The sequence below is a fragment of the Ambystoma mexicanum genome, chromosome 5q (genome assembly GCF_040938575.1).
Source record: "Ambystoma mexicanum isolate Mex_15411 chromosome 5q, UKY_AmexF1_1, whole genome shotgun sequence".
Classification (NCBI taxonomy): Eukaryota; Metazoa; Chordata; class Amphibia; order Caudata; family Ambystomatidae; genus Ambystoma; species Ambystoma mexicanum.
In genome coordinates, this window is record NC_090933.1 from 707,547,235 (window position 1) to 707,565,878 (window position 18,644).

Genomic DNA, 18,644 nt, shown 5'->3' on the forward strand with positions numbered 1-18,644 from the left:
TACAGGAATACCCACAGTAGATCTTGAAATGAGAGTGCTTGTAGTTCACGGACCCTTCTTATTGATGTAATGGCTATAAGAAAGACATTCTTGCATGTTATATGTCTAAGACTAGCTTTGTGGATTGGTTCAAAAGGTGGGCCCATGTGTTTTGAGAGCACAACATTTAGGTCCTACCCAGGAGGTGGATTTTAAATTGGAGGGCATAACCTCTTTATTCCTTCCATGAAAGCTTCAATTACAGGAAGTTTCCACCATGACACTTTGTTCTGTGAGGTGGCGTTTGCAGTGAGGGCTGCCAAAAGCACTCTAAGGGAATTAGAGACTGAGTCTAAAAGGTAAAGCGGATAGTGTACGCAATTGGAATGATGTTGCGCGATTTACACCAAATGCCAATCGCTGCCTTTTAAAATAGTGTCTTGTGTTGGGTTTTTGTGTCTCTTTTAGGATGTCGTATAGCTTTGTGGAAGGTTTAAATGTCCAAACCCTGACTTCAGGAGCCAAGCTGCCAAGTTCATAGTTTGAGGATATGGATTTAGTGTTGTTCCCTGGTGTTGGGACAGCATAGGTTTGCAAACAGTTTAAGTAGGTGTGGAAACCATAGTTGTCGAGCCTACTTTGGTGCTATTAGGATCAGAGTGACTTGTTCCTGGTGCAACGTGTGAACTATTTTGTTGAGGAGTGTTGCTGGGGGGAAAAGCAAAAGCAAATTTCCCTGATCAGTTAATCCACAGGTCGACCCTATTTGGGGGAACCTGGAGGCGAAGTCTGGGCATTATGTGTTTTGCTGAGTTGCAAACAGATTCAAGTCTGGTTGCCCCTATTGGGCGAAGACATTGTGTAAAACATCTGTGTGACTGTGCCACTCGTGTTCTGTGGGAAGCTGCAGATTTCTGCTCAAGTTGTCTGCAAGTGAATTGTGTTCACCTGGAACGTGGTGAGATAGTAGGAAATGTATGTGTTGGAGAGACCAGTTCTAAATCTTTTGGGCTAACTTGGAAAGAGAACATGGCAATGATACGGTGAGGACTAGAACTGTTTGGCCAGCCAAATGATGTTGGAAAGCTTGTAGGCCCTGGAGTACTTATAGCAATTCTAGGTTTTTCTTCTTGTGTGCACAAGCCGTGCACAGTCTGATGTAGGTAATGTGCTCCCCACCCTGAGTGAGGCATCTGTTTTGCGTTCTGCCTGCATTGGTGGGCTGCAAAAGGGCGCAGTGGTGCAGTCCTGGCAGTCAACATGAGTCGGTATACACTTACTATCCTTGAGTTGGTGTGAGTTGGAGGCTACAAAACATCAGTACTAGCGCGGAGCGCACTGCAGAGTGGTGCAGCTGAGTGGTGCAGTCTATGCAGGCTGTGAAGCTGGAAGTTGGAGAAACTCTTAGACTAGAAAACTTGCCGTTGGTGTACTGGTGGGCATCTAAGGGAAACTGACTGAGCGACAGGTGCGGCCTATTGGTTGAAGGGTTGGTGAGCGAAATGAGCAAAAAACGCTTCTGGATACTAGTGGATCGGCTAGAGAAGGCAGGCGGTCTTATTGACGCTGTAAGACCCGTGTACCCGCTTCCAAGGGGAAAAACATGAGGAGGCAACAATTAACCCTGAGCAACCCAACCAGCCGCCTCCCCAGACTCCTCTCCCAACCCCGCTGTCTGTGTCCAATGAACCGTTGGGTACAACTATTACTCTTAGCAACCGTATTGACTCTCCCAACAATTAGGTACAAAAGAGCCAAATACATACAGGGATAGAGAAATTAAGGAGCCTGGAGCAGTCAAGGAATACAGAGAATGGAGTACTGGCAATTGTGGCAGTAGAACTGCCAAATAAAGAGCCTGCTCTCATGAGAAACAGGAGAAATATGTTTATTTTGGCACCAGATATTCCTGATCAAGTGCGACTGCCCTCTAATATAGAGGACAAGGAGGGAAGAGAAATGGAGAGGGAGCAGAGATTTATACCTACCTATAAGTCTACTGACTTCGAGGAAGATAATACATTCCTAGAGGTGGTCTTTAAATGCCCAGATTCTCTGAAATATGCACGGATAAACTTGCATGAGAATGCAGCAGGTCTACGCAGGGTGCGTTACTCGACCTGAACTTCAGTAGCCTAGAACACGAACACTCCAATCTGGCTGCACATATATCGCGTGACATCGCTGATATTAAAAATACAATGAACGAACAGAGAAGACCGTGATGTTAGTAAAAGACCTGCTCAACTCCAATAGGGCAAATTAGAAGTGAAGAGGCGCAGACTTTAATTGAAAAGAAAATGTAACTCCTTGGTTCAAGGACAAGGGGTGCGCGATAACAGTGGAACCACACTAAAAATTATTATTATTTTTTTTGTTTTGTTTTTATTGTGACTAGACCATTTTTACAAAATTGGGCTCTTCGTTGTTTGGATCGAAGAAAAACTTGTGTTTCTTACTTCCCAAGTCTAGATCCCAAAGGAATTTAGCTGTGGCTATTGTCAATGAAACGTTCTCACCACTCATGGACCAGTGCCACCAAGTTTCTTCAGGTAGTGTTGATAGTTGATGTCTAAACGTTTGATGATGAGTAAGTCTGAGGTGTGCGGTCCCAGGGCAATGGGTAATGAGATGGCGCACTGTTTCGGTGGATGTGGAAATTCCACAGAATCGACAGCTGTTGTCCTTTGTTTGATTTCGCCGGTACAGTATTTCATTTGTTTTCATAAGATTTAATCGTGCCCTCAACAATGTTGTTCGCAGTCCTTCATCAGGGAATTTCTTTAGATATTTTCTGGTTTCGTTGACTTTATGCGAGTCCCAAATAAGATCCATAGATGATTTACAATCGTTGGCTCTGTCTAGGGTGACAATCCAGTCCCAGATCTTCATTTTTTCCTTAACTTTATCGGGAATGAACTCTAGCTCCCATTCTGAGCTTCCGATTTTTACTAACAGGTCGAGATGTTTTTTGACCCAGATTTTGAGATACCAGTGGGTAATTCATCATAGAGAATCTGAATTATTTTTGGTCTTGGTTTTCGTAAAATGCTTCCCAAGAAGAGTAGTGCATTTCTCTCTACTAAAAATGAGTATGGATAACCTTGAACTGGGAATTCTGCCCCATGATATCCCTGCCAGTGGCTGAGGGGATTATTCAGATCTTGGACTCCTCCCTCCGTCTTCAATTACGCAATCAACAAGAGGATCATCTCATTCCTCAAATAGGAAGGCAAAGGATTTCAACCATCCTGTCCCGCCACTGGGTCACAGAGAATACTGTAATGCCTGCCTTGGCGGTGGGGCCAAATCCTTTTCTGAAATTGTATGAAGCAATGAACGAGGCAATCGTAGATCAGGCAACCATGCTGGCAATGATCCATACCAAATTAATATTTCTGGAGTCCTTTTCAGGAACCGTCAATAACAGGGGAGGCGGTTTGATCTAGCCAGACAGGAGAAAGCCGAAAAATAACATGCTGATGAACTCAATTCTTGAGGCAATGAAATGGGCTAGAGTGGCACATGAAAATGGCACAGTACATAACTAGCACTTGTTGGCGCAAAAAAATCTAAAGAGCAGCTCTGTGAACGGGCAGAATGTAACTGTAAAGGTGCCACGTGGTATGGATCTCTCGGTAGGAGAACATGGCCTGAAGGCTGGTATTCCAGAGGAGGCAATAATGGACCCACTGGCGCCACCCAAAAGGGCCCAGCAAATTAATGATGCATCTAAATGCCTGGCGGCCAAGAATTTCCAACGGAATCGTTTAAATGCGGCTGTCGAGGGTGGTAATCTACAAATGGGAAAAGAAATGGAGAGCCAGGAGGAGGCGAGAGCTATACCAGTGCTGCAAAGATCTAAAGATTGCCTAGGGAATATGAAACCCTTTGAAATATTTGAGAAAGGTAAATGGAAAGAACCATCAAAAAAAACAGATGCAAACCAACTGAAGAAAGCAAACAACTCGCTCCAAAAACGAAATTTAATGGGTCAAAAGCGTTTATGCGGAACTTGATGACCCCTCCAGCTCGAAAAAGAGACCAAAGAATGGGAAGAAAATTATTGTAATGGAAATTAAGGAGACAACATCATCCCATAATGCCGAAAGGAACAATGAGCATCTGAAGAGATGGATTTATCGACCTACTCGGACAAAATAAACTATGAAGTACAGGAAGTAGATGATTCTCTATGTGGAGGAAGAGGATGTTTTGGTTGAATCTCTGCCTCCTGTGGATAGTTTAGACTATTTGGTGGTCTCAAAGAACAGCTCCAGAAGTGAAAACTCCAGGAAATCGGAACAGGATGTTTCCTAACTCAGAGAAAAAAGGCACAAAAATTGATGGGGAAAGTGACATGAAAGAGTACCTCGCCAAATAAAGCGAGATCCTTGAATGAGGTACAAGATGAAGGATCCTGTGGTGTCAGAGTTACTCATGAAGAGAGACTGGTACTTGCTTAGGGGCAATTGAAAGATTGAGCCCCACAAGAGATGAACTAATCTTAAATCAAAGTAATATAATGAGACTGCTGCACTGTGCTCCGAAACGAAAACATCAAATTTGAGGACATTAAAATAGTCCAGTTTGTCAATGAAAGTCGACTGGACTGAGTGATCCTTCATCTAAGTAAAGTAAAAAGAAAAGCTTGCTTGAAGCTGCAACAGACTTACTCCCATTTGGCTTTGACATGTTGGAAAAACCATTTATCGCTTTTAAGGCCCTCGATGGGTATTCTGGTCCACTTCAGAGAAGGTTGGTAGCCAGTTTGGAGCAAAAGTGGAATCATACTGGTGATGGTGCTCCGTTGGAACAAGATCATAATGGAGGGCATAGACCGTTTGCTAGTAAAAAGAGATATACATCTAATAAAAGTCACGTTGGCTGCTCTAAAGATGAAGAGAGGGAAGGAAAAGTAGCACTGAAAGAGAAGATTCAGGACTGGTCATGGCTGGCGGGTGCGCTGGTTTATGACCAGACCAAGTAACATCCAAATGCCTGGGACTCGGCTCATGGGTCTGTTGGAACACGAGGGGCTTTGGCTGCCACAATTTGATAGTTTTGAGGTATTTTGTAATCCAGCGCAAAAGAATGTAAAAGGGCATCCTTCTGCAGGGTTGTTGACCTTGATAGAATTGGGAAGGGTGTTAAAAGTATTGGAAGCTATTAGCCCCAAACCTTTTATGCAAATGACCACGCTGAGCTGGGAAAGGTCAAAGGATGCCCTGCCAGTGTCCTTAATATTAGTCAATTTATATTGAAACCCAGTTGGGATGACATTTTATTAGTACGGTGACGTCCTTAAATGATGAGGTGTACAAATAATCCCCATGTGATAATTTGTGGTGACCTTCATCTAAAATGTGTGGATTTGAAAGGGAGGATAATCTCCTTAATTAATCTGGAGGGAAAAGCACGCTTATGGATAAATGAGTTGAATGAACATAACATATATGCCAAATGGGTGCACAAAAATAGACATCCACCTAAAACCACATGGGTTCGGGGTAACCATAAATCGTGTCTGGATAATTTTATGTCCCGGAAAATAGACAATTGGGTGACTTCGTTGACAGTGAAACCTATGGATAATAGTGACCATGACTTTTTGGAGTGGAGGTGGAATGATGGTGGTAAAGTCCAGTCCCTGGATACAAATTAACGACTCCAGGTAAATCAAGGAGGTAAACAGATTGAGAATCCCCCCTTGGCGATGTCCCTAAAATTGTGAATGAATATAAATATTCCATGATTAAAAAAAGAGGCAATGCTGAATTATGCTTGGGTGTTAATGAGATTTCATCTGAAGCCCGGGACTGGCCCCGACAGGGAAGAACAAGGCTGCACTATTACAATAAGGAATTAGTAGAGGGTAGGATCATGCTTCGTGCAGACCTGAGAAGGCTTAGTCGACGCAAGACTGAAGATAGAAATGCCCAAATTAAAAAAAGCAAACTGCAATATAGAACTTGTCAACTAACTACTAAAGTGCAACTGCTTCAGTGGGATGCAGAGGAAATAAAATGAATATCAAGAAACACGCGAGACTTATGGGCCCTACTTAATAATAACGAAGTATATCAGCCTGCGAGTATGGTGCCAGCAGTGACTAGAGAAAAATTGTCATTTCACCAAACTTTTGCATACGCAGATGTTGGGGGCCTGTCAATGGGGGATAAACAATGAGTTTGACAAAGAGGATATTGTATCTGATTAAGAAGTTCAATTCCTCCCATGCTGCGGCACCAGATGGTTTAAATAACATACAGAAGCAGAATCCTAAATTATGGGCTGAGTTATGCTTGTTCACCGAAATCCTGAAGACTAGTGAGATCCCGACGTCTTGGAAAACTGCACTAAATCGTACCAGTGTTCAAGATCCTTAAAAATATAGGCCAATTGCCCTTCTAAACACTTTGGGAAAGATCTTCGCTTCCATCTTAATGCAGCATTTGCAGAATTGGGCCAGAGATAACGAGATAATTGACAATAGGTAAACTGGTATTGTCAGAGGGGTAGGAAGAAGCCTGAACCTCTTCCTGCTCAATATGTTCAAGTCCAGAACTATTAGGACCAATTCAAGAGTGTATCTGGCATTCATCAATCTGGAGCAGGCCTTTGACAGTGTCAGCAGGGAGAGGTAATGGGGAAGTTATCTGCTTGGGGTTGTCCTGTGGATCTAATGGAGGCAATCAAGAACCTGGACTCTTCTACGAGAATAAGGGTTAGATCGTCTACATATGGGCTGCTCTCAGATAAGATTGAAGGGCACTGAAACAGGGATGCCTCCTGGCACCAGCAATATTAAATCTTTGTCGGCTATGGAGGCAAGCCAGGCCAAGCTGAAAGCGTTCCCTCCAAAAATGTATGGTCAACCAATCCCATAGATCCTCTAGGCATACAACATAGTCAACCTAGATCAGACAGTGATAGGCCTGCAGAAGGTTGAACAAGTTAATAATGTACTTTGATGATAATGGCCTCAGGATAAATGGAAAGATCTCTCCAATAAATGGTATTGCCACAAGCGAGGGGAAAGAGAAAGGTTGGATTCCATGGTGGGAGCGGAAATGTTAGAATACCTTGACTCATGACATATTTGGGAGACTGGGTTAATAGCAGTGGAAAAGAAAAAACGCAGATTTAATTTCTGAAAAGCCTAAGAGTTACAATGCACCAAGTCAAATCTATAACATGTTTGGTGACCAGGAACACCCCCTTCTGTCAATTTATATTTAAAAATTACTGGATGAAAATGTTAGCGCTCCAACATCGGGAGTGCTAAAATATTCAAAAATGGTTAACAACTGGACACTAAATGTTTGGCAATTACCTTCTACTCCTACGGGAGTTCTGCAAGAGTACTCTAGATAGCATGAATTCCTTTCTTGATTTTATTTTTCTTCAACAAGGCTGCTCTGCTTATATTTGGTTGAAGCTGCCTCCCGATGCGGTTAGCTTTTTGTCAGCAGCCCGAGTTGGGCAGATTCAGGACTGAACAATTACTAGACAGTATGGCCAGTGAAATACCTTATTTTGTAATTGTGCCAAATATAGGGATGCCCATGACTGCACTATAAATATTGGGGTTTGCTTTGTCAATACTACCAGTGTACACTCCTTCGAAAGAAACACAAGCAACCCACACATCTTATAGAGATTAACAAAGAAGAACAAAACATTACTAATTAAAACCTATACAGTTTTTATAAAAGAAAATCCAATTCTGACAGTAATCTGACATTAAATGGACAGAATAGCTATGCAGATAGGTGGGCACCACGTCGTTTTTTTACTATTCATGTCAAGTGATTCGTAGTTGTTTATCACCAGAGTGATTCTGTAGGCATAATTTCTACGAAAAGAGTCCAGAGACACTTGGACTGGAAGTACAGCAAAGCGAAACGTGCAGCCTTTGGGCCTCCATGTGAAGATAATCTGGAACATTACAAACAGATTGAAATGTATCTGTTTTCTATCCAGTTAATGCAAAGCAGGAAGCTGGATGAAAAACATCCAGCTATCAGTCGCTGAAACTCTACCCCCAAGGGGCTTACTGTGGATATTCTTTGGTTATATAGTGAAATGATTGTGTTCAATCAATAATAAAAAATTCTTCAAAAGTATAATCATTTAATCTTGAATCAGAGGCCAGCCTTAGCTTGAATTTATATAGGGTTGAATTGCCAATGCATTTCAGAGTTCCAAAACTCCATCAGGGCATAACCCTAGATCTGATCTAACCTAAACACCAGTTCCATTGTCAATATATTCAGAATTCAACGTGCAGAATGAAAACAATTATATACCGCACTGGTCCATGTGTCAGAACCTCATAATGCAACCTTAGAAAGTCGAATGCCGGTCGATGTTGGGCATTTTGAAACTTCGTTACTATCTGCAGAATGTGGTGAGCTCTCTCCCCGGGAGGCGAGGCTTTCCCTCAGGAAGTGTCCAGGACTGCTCCCATGAATTGGAGTCGTTGGCTTGGAATCATTTGTGACTTCTTGTAATTGAGGGAGAAGACCAGTCTGTGTAAGAAGTGGCTGGCCAAGGCCAGATGTTCCTGGGCTCGTTCGGATGAACTCGCCCTGACTGGCCAATCATCCAGATAAGGGTGGACGTGAATCCCCCTTCTTCCGATACTCACTGCCACCACCGCCATCAGTTTGGTGCAATCCCTCGGGACGCAAGTCAGCCCAAATGGTAGAACGCGAAACTGATAGAGAACCACCAATTGCGAACCTCAGTTACTTTCTGTGCTTGAGATGGATTGGCACACTAAAGTGTATCCTGAAGGTCCAATGAACCCAAATTAACAAGGGGGGTCCTGGGAGTCCCTCTGCCAGACATTAGACCTGGTTACGAGAGACTTACCCAGAGTCTTTAGCCCCCCCTTGTTAGTTTGTTTGTTTATTTATTTATTTGGTGCACCATACCCAGGGGCAGCAGGGAGCAGGCAGAAAGATTATGCAAGGCTTGCAATGTTACAGAAATATACAGTTGAGATAAAATTATAGACATATGCCATTAAGGATTACAGGAATAAGGAATGTACAAATCTTCACACATAATATCAATATCTATACAAAGGAGTGAAATATACAGATATGTACAGGGGCTGTTTGTGGCGAGAACAAAGGCCTCAAGCAGAAAGTGTCAGTATCTAGCAGAGTTGTAAAATGTACAATTAAATACGGGTGTGGTTGGAGCTCAAATGAATGATGAGATTCCTTCTAAAGTGCAAATAGTGTTAATCGGCTCTCAGGTTGTGTGGCAGAGAATTCCAAAATGTAGCAGCTTTCACAGGGAAGCTGTTGCCTCCAATGGTGGAGAGTTTGAATCTGGGAATTATCAGACAGTTGGAATTGATAGTTCTCGTTTGTCTGATGGATGACTTTCCCTTTACTTTATCCATCAGATAACTGGGGGCAGCATTGTTGAGGGCTTTATGGGTTAGGGAGGCCAACTTTAGTTTGATTTTGTTGCAGGTAGAGAGCAATTTGTGTTGGCGTCTGGTAGTGGAGAGGTGTTCTCTTTTATTAATGCCGAGGGCAGCTCTCAAGGCATTATTTTGTAGGATTTGTAGCCTATGGGTAATGGCTTTGTTGGCACCGCTGTATAGGGCATTCCAATAATCGAGCCTGGAGAGTATGAGTGCTCTTGCCAGGATCATACAGCTATCATTGGATAGGAATGGTCTTCCTGCTCTTATTAATTTGCAGGTATACGCAGAGTTAGATGCTAGTGAGTTGACCTGTTTAGTGAATGACAGAGGCATCCAGGTAGAAGCCGAGGGTTTTTACCTCCCTGGTTACTTTGATAATGTTGCCGTCTATGATGACTTCGGCATATTCAAGGCCTAATTTATTGATATTAGCGGGAGTACCCAGGATGATGAGCTCTGCCTTGTCATCATTCAGGCAAAGGCCATGAGATGCCATCCATGCCTGAATGATGAGATAGACCCTATTCACCAACTCTGTCCTTACTGTGATCCCCTGAAAGTGGGAGGAGAATCTGAGTGTCATCTGCGTAGTTGGTGTAGGTGACACCCAGATGATCCAGATCGTCGAACAGAGGTTTGATGAAGATTTTGTATAATGTGGGGGAGACGCATGAGCCCTGCAGGACTCCGCAAGTAATAGGAGAGGGGTCTGCTGCTGCTGATGGGGAGAAGACTCATTGTTCTCTCGCTCAGAAAGGATTCAATCCATCTGATGGCTTCTGGGGAGAAATGAGCGGCTGAGTCCAGGTGTCTAGGAGAGGTCAAGTAGGAGGAGGAGTGCTGTCTTACCCTTGTCCCTCAGATCATCAATTTGGGTCTTCAAGTCAATGAGGGCTGTTTCTGTGCCGTGTAATGGGCGGAAACCTGATTGTCTGGAGCCTAGTAATTTGTGCAGTTCTAGGTATTTTTGGATCTGGACGTAGGCCACTTTGTCCAAAATTTTAAGTAGAAAGGGTACTGTGGTGATTGGGCGGTAGTTAGTGGGGATGAGAGGATCAAGCGTCTGCTTTTTAAGGAGGGGGAGCACCCAGGATTGTTTTAGGTTAGAGGGGATGCTACCTGAGGAGAAGGATGAGTTTATAAGTTTGGAAATGAAGGGCGATAGGTCTCTGGCTGCGTCCTTGATTATGTGTGCAGGGCAGATGTCGCCTTTGCAGTTTGAGGGTTTGAGAGAAAGTATGATTTTCTCGACCTCCAGGGTGGTAATTTTAGAGTAGGAGAATGAATTGGTATGTGTGCTTGATAAAGCATTGGGCGGAGGTGTGGGAGGGTTGGTGAGGTTTAAGCATTCTTTTTTTAGTCGAATTTTGTTTTGTAGGGTGTTTATTTTATTTGCTAAAGCCTGTTGAATGTCTGTGCACCAAGTCTGGTTCTTGGTGCAGGTGTCGGGTGTGGCAATGGCTGACTCAAGTTCCTTCAATATGGAAAAGTGCTCCTTCATGCTTGAATTGGAATTGGCAATGCGGTTGTTGTAGGAGTTCCGTTTAGCTAAACAGATTTCAGCTTTCGAGAAATCGTATCTAGTATAGCTTTGTTTTCACTGGAAGGGCATAATTTCCAAGCAGATTCACATTTTCTCTTTTTTAGGCGGAGGGCTTTAAGTTCAGGTGTGTACCATTTATTTAAATGGGTTTTGAGCTTGCTGGTGCGAAGTTTGAGTGGGGCAATTTTGTCCATGGTATTCAACATCATTTTGTTGTATTCGTGAACTAATGTGTTGGGATCTAGATTGTCTGGCAATGCGTTTAGCGTTGGAAGGATGGCTGGGATGATTCTTTCTACTGTTATATTTTTCCTGTTAGGCAGGGTGGTGCCAGTGACACAGTTGTGGTGGGTGGTCTGGAGGTCAGTAGGTTAAATGAGACCAGGGAGTGGTCGGTCCAAGGTAATGGTGTGGTAGAGGAGATGACCGCTGATAGCATCAGCAACCCAGTCTAGGGTTCTTACCTTCAAGTGAGTGGGTAGGTTGACTTTTTGTGAGAGTCCGAGTATTGGCTATGGTGGAGGCATGCATGTCTGCTGGATCATTAAACCCTAGGTTGAAGTCACCTAATAGCAGTAGTTGTGAGGTAGTTTTCGCATTGTTAGATACTAGGCTATGCAAAACATCCTCGAATGTCCCGAGCGGACCAGGTGGTCTATAGACCAGGTGGATGGTGAGGGATTGGGTGTTATTTATAGGGAGTTTGGCAGTGAGGGATTCGCATGATTGCAGGGTTTGAGTCGGGGGCTAGTCTGAGAGCTAGACTTTCTTTGGAAATGATGGTGAAGCCGCTGCTGCCGCTGCTGCCACGGTTGCCTACCCGGTCCTGCCTGGATATGGTATCGCCATCTGGGATGGCCAACATTCGAGATGGGCCTGCTGCGTTGTGTAGCCAGGTTTCAGTTAGAGCAATGAAATCTAATTTGTCTTTAATAATTAGGTCTGCTATATCAAGGGCATGTGCGACCAGTGATCTTGTATTAAGGAGGGCTCCTTTGTAGGAGTGTTCATCCGTTTTTACCGAAATGTTTGTATAAGAGATTGGTTTGGACTTGGTTCTGGGAATGATGGGGCCTTTTGCGGTAGGTGTGGCATGCGGGTGGTTTAGGGCGATGGGTTTTTCTAGTATGGTAACCTTTGGATTCGTATTTGGAATCAGAGAGGAGTCTTCGGGGCGGCTCATATAGTTTAGAGAGTCTAGAGCGAAGTTTGTTGTTTCTTTCGGTGGTAGGGCAAGGCTGGGAGGCAAGGGTTGTTAGTCCTGACCTGCGACGATACCTTGGGCAAGAAGGGTCAGAATAATGACTTGCTATGTAGGAATCATTAGGAGGACTGGTGCCTAGCTGAAAGGGGGAGACTCGTGAGTCGGTATCCTGAGTGGGAATATCAGAGGATGCGAGCGTGGCCCTCGCACAGAAGATAAGTAATACAGTTAGCATTTTCTGCAAATCAGCGCTGGCGTTATGTGAGCAGAGCGGGAATAGCAATGTGGCTGCTATCTAGGAGATAGTCAGGTCTGATAGGGTAGGGTGAAAGTCTAAATGTCCAACTATAAATCAGTGGAGTTCAGAGGTGCAATAATGGCTAAATTCAGAGCGCAAGGCAGATCCGATCACGGGGGTACTGCAGTGCAGTAATAAAGCGGGGGATAATGCAAATCAGTGGTGTGGCAGTTAGGGCACAGGGATACTGCAGTACAGTGAAATGGCAGTTCAGCGATATGGCAATTCAGTAACATGGCCGTTCAGAGCAGGGCAAAATGCAAGACAATCACAAGCAATTCAATTCAGGGCAGGGCGCAAATCAATAATGTGGCGGCTAGAAACAGGGTAAAATGCAGTTCAATCGCGTGCAATTCAAGTCAGAGCAGGGCAACACAGATGCAGTATGCAGATAGGCAGTAACAATCCAACTTGGTCCAAAAGCGGGCATATGGCACAAGTGCAGTATACAGGTCACTGGCATTAAGGAACAGTTCTAGTGCTCACAGGTTGGCAGGTAGATAGGGAGTTAGGTGACACAGACTGGGCATGCCGGATGGATCAAGGGACAGAGCAATATCATTCCGTGGCAGTAATAATAAATATATTATAAGCAATCAGATTTGTTATATTAGCTTTCAAGTCATTAGTACGTCACTCAGACAGCTATGCAGTTAGGTGCAGCGAGCGGCGCTGGGGTGAGCAGGTGGGGGCGTTGGGGCCAAGTTCATAGATAGAGAGTCACGTGAGAGCATCTGCGTGGTCGTGCCTTTGGGAGGCGCACATGAATGGTGACCGTGTGTAGGGCAACTGAATGTGCGCAGGGTGCACTACTAATACACTCATTGCGCCAGGGGCACTGAACGTTGCGGACCTTCTGTTGTAGAGTTAGCACGTGGGATGGCGTTAGGCTATGGGATCAAGAGGGTGCCAAAAAGAATGCTGGTATGTCGCTTACCATGTAGCCTCGAGCGATGTCGCGTTGCACTTTCACTGTAGAGCTTGCCTGCCTGTGTGGGCCAGGGGGACTGGCAGACGGCAGCTCCGGCAAGCAACAGGCAAGAAACAGGAAATGGCCTTGCAGTCGTGAGCCTTGGATGGAGTGGGCCAGCTACGCCAGCCGGCTACCAATCAGAACGTTAAAGGAAGGTGGCAGCCAATCAGCTGCAGCAAGTGGCTGATGTGGGCCTGGTTAGGCTCCTTGGTTAATAACAAAGGGGCGGGCGGCCATCTTTGAATGTGGCGAGTCCTAATGTACCTGAGTGGAGGACAGGTACAAAGATAGCGATTTTCACTATTTCAGGCTCGGCAGCCTGTTTCCTCCTCCATGCGTCGGCGTAGCTTCATTTGTAGAGGCTCTGGCGCTCGTGGTGCGATTTCGCGGGTGTGGGCGCTCAGGCCAGAGGGCTGGTGGAGAAATTCGGTGCAGGTCGAGCGGCCTGCAGGAAAGGTGCCCCCTGCTCCTGCAGTGGCTAGGCCTGGGCGTGGAGCTCCTGCTCCTAGGTTGTGAGGGTGGCAATGACCACAGGCAAGAAACAGGAAATGGCCTTGCAGTCGTGGGCCTTGGATGGAGTGGGACCCTTGCTCACTATTCTTAGAGAGGCACAGCTCCTACATACTGATGAGGTCCAACCAGACCGAAACACGTGTCTGGGGATGCTGTTGGTACTCTTGTTCAGAGGAGAATTGGAGAATTGCCTAGCATTTCGGTGCTGGACTGCCCCAGGGCAGGCCAAAGACTGATGTTTGGGATATTTCTTCTCTGTGAAATATAGTGAGCTACAGACTCTGGGTAAGTCTCTCGTAACCAGGACTAATGTCTGGCAGAGGGACTCCCAGGACCCCCCCTTGTCAAGGTCCAATGAACCCAGCCAGTCCTGAAGCTGAAGAGCCTGAAGGATCTGAGAAAGGGTCACCATCTTCAACTTGTCCAAGTTTCTTAAGTCCAAGATGGGTCTCAATCCTCCGTCCTTTTTGGGGATGAGAAAATAAGGGGAGTACCAACCATTGTTCCTCTCCGCTACTGTTCTATTGCACCTTTCTCTAGTAGGGTTAAAATATCCTGCACAAAGGAGCAGGTCTGGAATTTTTACAAAGTTGGCTCCCGGTGGATGATCTTTAGGTCTTTGATGAAAAGGAAGTCAGTAACCATGGGTCACTAACTCTAGTGCCCAGGCATCTGACATAATGCCCGCCATTCGTCCAGATACCGAGTGATTCTGCCTCCAACTGGGTTTTGTGGGTAAAGACCTCAAAGTGGCTTTGCAGCGGCTGCAGCAGTGGCTGAGGAGGTAGTAGCCGCTGCTGTGGCTGATCTAGCACCTTTCCCTTTTCCACCACGAAAGGGTTTTCTCTGTTGGCCTCTGACTGGCTTGCCCCCTCCCTTTTCCAAAAGGAGTAGAAGCGAAAGGGGCGACTCTTCCAAGAAGATGAGCCTGCGTAAGTGTGTTTCTTATAGCAGCACTAAGTGATTTTTCTGCCACTTTTGAGGTCTACAGCTTCTCCAAGCTCTCGTCTGCATTGCTGCCAAGCAACCTCAAGCCGTCAAAGGGCATATTAAGTAATCTAGACTGCACATCAGGTGCAAAGCCAGATTTCCTTAGCCATGCAAACCTGCGTACGACCGTGCTAGATGCTATGGACCTGCTTACACTATCCGCAGTGTCCAATCCTGACTGAAGGTATTCTTCCATAGCCTCTTTACCATCTTTTACTATAGTCAGGAAACCATCCCGTTCGTCACCTTCCGGGAAGCGTTCAACCGTTGATGTCATGCAGTCCCACGGGGTATATGTAAATCTTGCTAAAGTGCAAGTGACATGTCGATTTAAGGGCCATGCTACCCGAAGTAAAAACTTTCCGGGCCCAAGCGTCATCTTTATAATCCCCGTCTGATGGTATTGATGGGTAAGCTGATTGCCTAGTGGAGGTTGCAGCTTGAACCACTAGACTTTCAGGGGAGGGATGTTTAGATAGATATTCCAGATCTGACAATGATGGCCTGTATTTTGGTACAAATTTCTTGTTTACTGCCGAAATAGAATCGGGAGTATTCCAATTTACCATCACCCTCTTTTGAAGTGCTTTATGGAATGAAAGAACAGGATCTTTTAGAGGACCTTCACTCAAGATATCTGTCATGTCATCCTGGTTGAAATCTGGGGAAGCTGCCTTCCAACCCACAACATCAATGACCCTCCCAATAAGATTCCTATAACTAGGATCCGCATGAACTGTAGGGTCTGGCCTTTCAAAATCCACTTCAGGTGAAGTGTCTAGGCCACTGGCATTTTGGAGACAGTCATAAAGATCTGTTATTTTGGAATTTGTGTCCACTAGTTCTTCAGGGACCTCACTGGTTCCAAACCTAACTCCAGCTGAAGTGACATCCTCTTCAGAGGAGTGTTCTTCAAAAATGGATGACATGGATCTGGAAAATTCCTTTCTGGGTTGAGGGTGGAAAACTTTCAGGTAAAGAGGGTGGTATCAACTTGGGTATCGGGATTAATGAATGCCTCGATAAAGGCGTTGAAGGAGTCGATAATGATGATGCTGGCTTCAACGTTTTCGAAGGTGGCTTTGATACTGTCGAAGAAGGCTTGGGTAAATTTAAAGGCGTCAACGCCATTTTCATTGGTGGCTTCAACGCAGTAGTCGTCGACTGTCTAGTCTCGAGTTTCGACTTTGATGCCGATGTCGATTCCGCCTGTTACCAGACATTTGGTCGAAAAAATTTGGTCGACTGGACAAATGGTCGAACCAATTTGGTCGAAAGTCAAATGGTCGAATTTTTTTTATTTTCACCTTTTTTTGGGGGTCCCCCCCAAACCCCCTTTTTTTCTAAAAAACCCTTTTTCCCTAAACGAAAACCTAAAAAATACATATATAAATATTAAAAAAAATTCGACCATTTGGTTTTCGACCAAATGTCTTTCGACCAATTTACAGTCGACCACTTGTCTAGACAGCGATTCCGCTACCACCGATTTATGCACCAGAGGTTTTGACTTAGTGCGAGGCATCGGGGAACTTTCCCTTGATGACACTCGACTCTTTCGGCTCTCGCGTGTTTAGATTTTGATTTCCCGCTGTCACTTTTAGAGTGGGTAGAGGCATGATCACCACGCGGCAACTTCGAGGGTGTCTGGGCCGCTTTCTCTAATATTTAAGCATCGAAGCCCTAAAGGCCTCCTATTTTTCTGGGGAATCGTGCTTTGATGGATAAGTTACTTTCCTCTCAGAAGAAGAGGAGGAGGAGGAGGAAGACCTGTGATGTCACTTTGACTTTTTAGTCAAAGACTAGGAAGATTTACCCGAGCAACTCTTTGAGCTCGACCTCCTCGACTCATGTTGAGATTTCCAACTAGATTCATCCGAATCTTTTTGTCTTTTGGAAGAATTATAGGTTTCTTCCCCCCGCCAGTTTACCTCTACGTTCCCCCAAGAGCCTTTTTGTACATGGCCTGGCAGGAACCGGACTCGTCAACCTGATGGTCTGGGCTGAGGCACCAGAGGCAATTCCGATGGGGGGGGGGGGTCGGTTATTAACATTTTCCTACCACACTTCTGACATTTTTTTAACCCCGTCTTGGGTGTTGTGGGAGTAGATGACGAGGACATCGTCGAGGAAAATTCTGATCTTTAAAAGTGACAGAGGAAAATCTAAATCTAAACACGCGAGAGACAAAAAAGTCGAGTGTCAACAATATCTGTACACAATCAGACTGTGCTGTTTCTACTCCGAGTTGTGTGCTGTATTGTTGGTTTAGTGCCAAGTTGCTTAAACAGTCTAAGGTGCACTTTACGAACACCAAGCTCGTCTCGTCACTGAAAAAAGGACTTCACTGGAATACGCCAAATGATTAAATCCACTAGCTATGTCTCTCTACCAGAGTTGGGGGATGGGGGGAGCAACATAGAGAATCTGGCGCCTCCATCACAAAGTTAAAGGTAGAAATGAGCGAAACACTTTCCTTGATAGGGTCATCCAAAGAAGATCTTTCCTATAATTTGGCCATGGCCCAGAATAAGCTACATAAATACGACTGGGCGATCTCCTCAGTTCAGGTGGGGACATATAGAATGTATACTGAATACAGCAAATTCCTCACTAAAAGAGAAGAACTTTGTAGGTACATTCATATATTTCCCTGTCCTAAAAGTAGGACTATACGTTTTAGGCTAAATCAGATCCCTACTTTGGAAAGGACAAGCAAGTGGGGATTTGGCACCAGCAGCCAGAGCTGTAGATTTTGTAAAAACACGGTAAAAAAAAAAAAAAAAATCAAGCATCTGGTGGCCGATTGTCCAGCATTGCCAAAGGAAAGCCACTCATCTGGGAATGGAAAGTGTTAATACATTTACCTGGACAAGCTTAATGGCTGGTCAGGGACAGTCGCTGATTTTGGCCTTATGTGGCTTCCATGCCTTGTTATTGAAAATAATCTTGCTACTATGATGGTGCATACTAAGTCTTCACTACCTTACTCGGGAAAACAGTGTACAATAAGCACTGATGTCATACGTTCTTATGAATTCTGATTTAATGAAGGGAAACTAAAGTTTTGCATGTTTTTCTTTTAAATTTTGTATGTAAAAGTGTTTTGGTCATTGTCCGGTCTTTGTTTTTTTGTATGAGTGAAAGGTTTATACAATTTATGTCTGAACCAAAACACTTAAAAAAAAAATAAAAAAATAAAAAATAAAAAAAGGTCTGCTTTACAAATTATGATGAAAAAGTTATCCTCAAGAGAGCAAGGTCCACCCTTCCTGTAGTAAGACATTAGAAGTTAATGATCCAAACTCAAAAGACAATATACTCAAAAGCACGCAATAACGTCAATGAAAGAACTTGACATTGCCTTCCATGTAAAACCTGAAGGGTGTGGTAAAGCAGTCTCATCTTTTGCATTCAGGCAAAACAGAAGGCACGCAGAGTGAATTAAATATAAAATAAGAAAATGCAATGCTAAAACACAAATAAAGCATACTCACCGATACTATAATGCTGGCTCCCCAAACGCAAGAGAAAAGATAGAAGGCACTGAGCTGACCAGATTCGTTGAATTTGCTGTGTTTTGTTTTGGAGAAGTGCATACGTCTGTTTATTTTCTGAATGGGAAAGGATAGAAAAGGATTGGTGTGAGCTGTATTGAATAATTAACAGTAATACAAGATTGGCAAAGTCCCA

At 44.4% G+C, this 18,644-nt stretch overlaps 1 protein-coding gene across 1 annotated transcript in view; it reads right to left on the bottom strand.

The window, feature by feature from the left end:
* TRAM1 (translocation associated membrane protein 1) overlaps positions 1–18,644 on the bottom strand; it is a 519,069-nt gene that overhangs the window by 237,974 nt on the left and 262,451 nt on the right. The window contains exon 4 of the mRNA XM_069621183.1: positions 18,449–18,565. Coding sequence (XP_069477284.1) covers positions 18,449–18,565 — 117 coding nt within the window. The remainder of the gene's footprint in view (positions 1–18,448; positions 18,566–18,644) is intronic.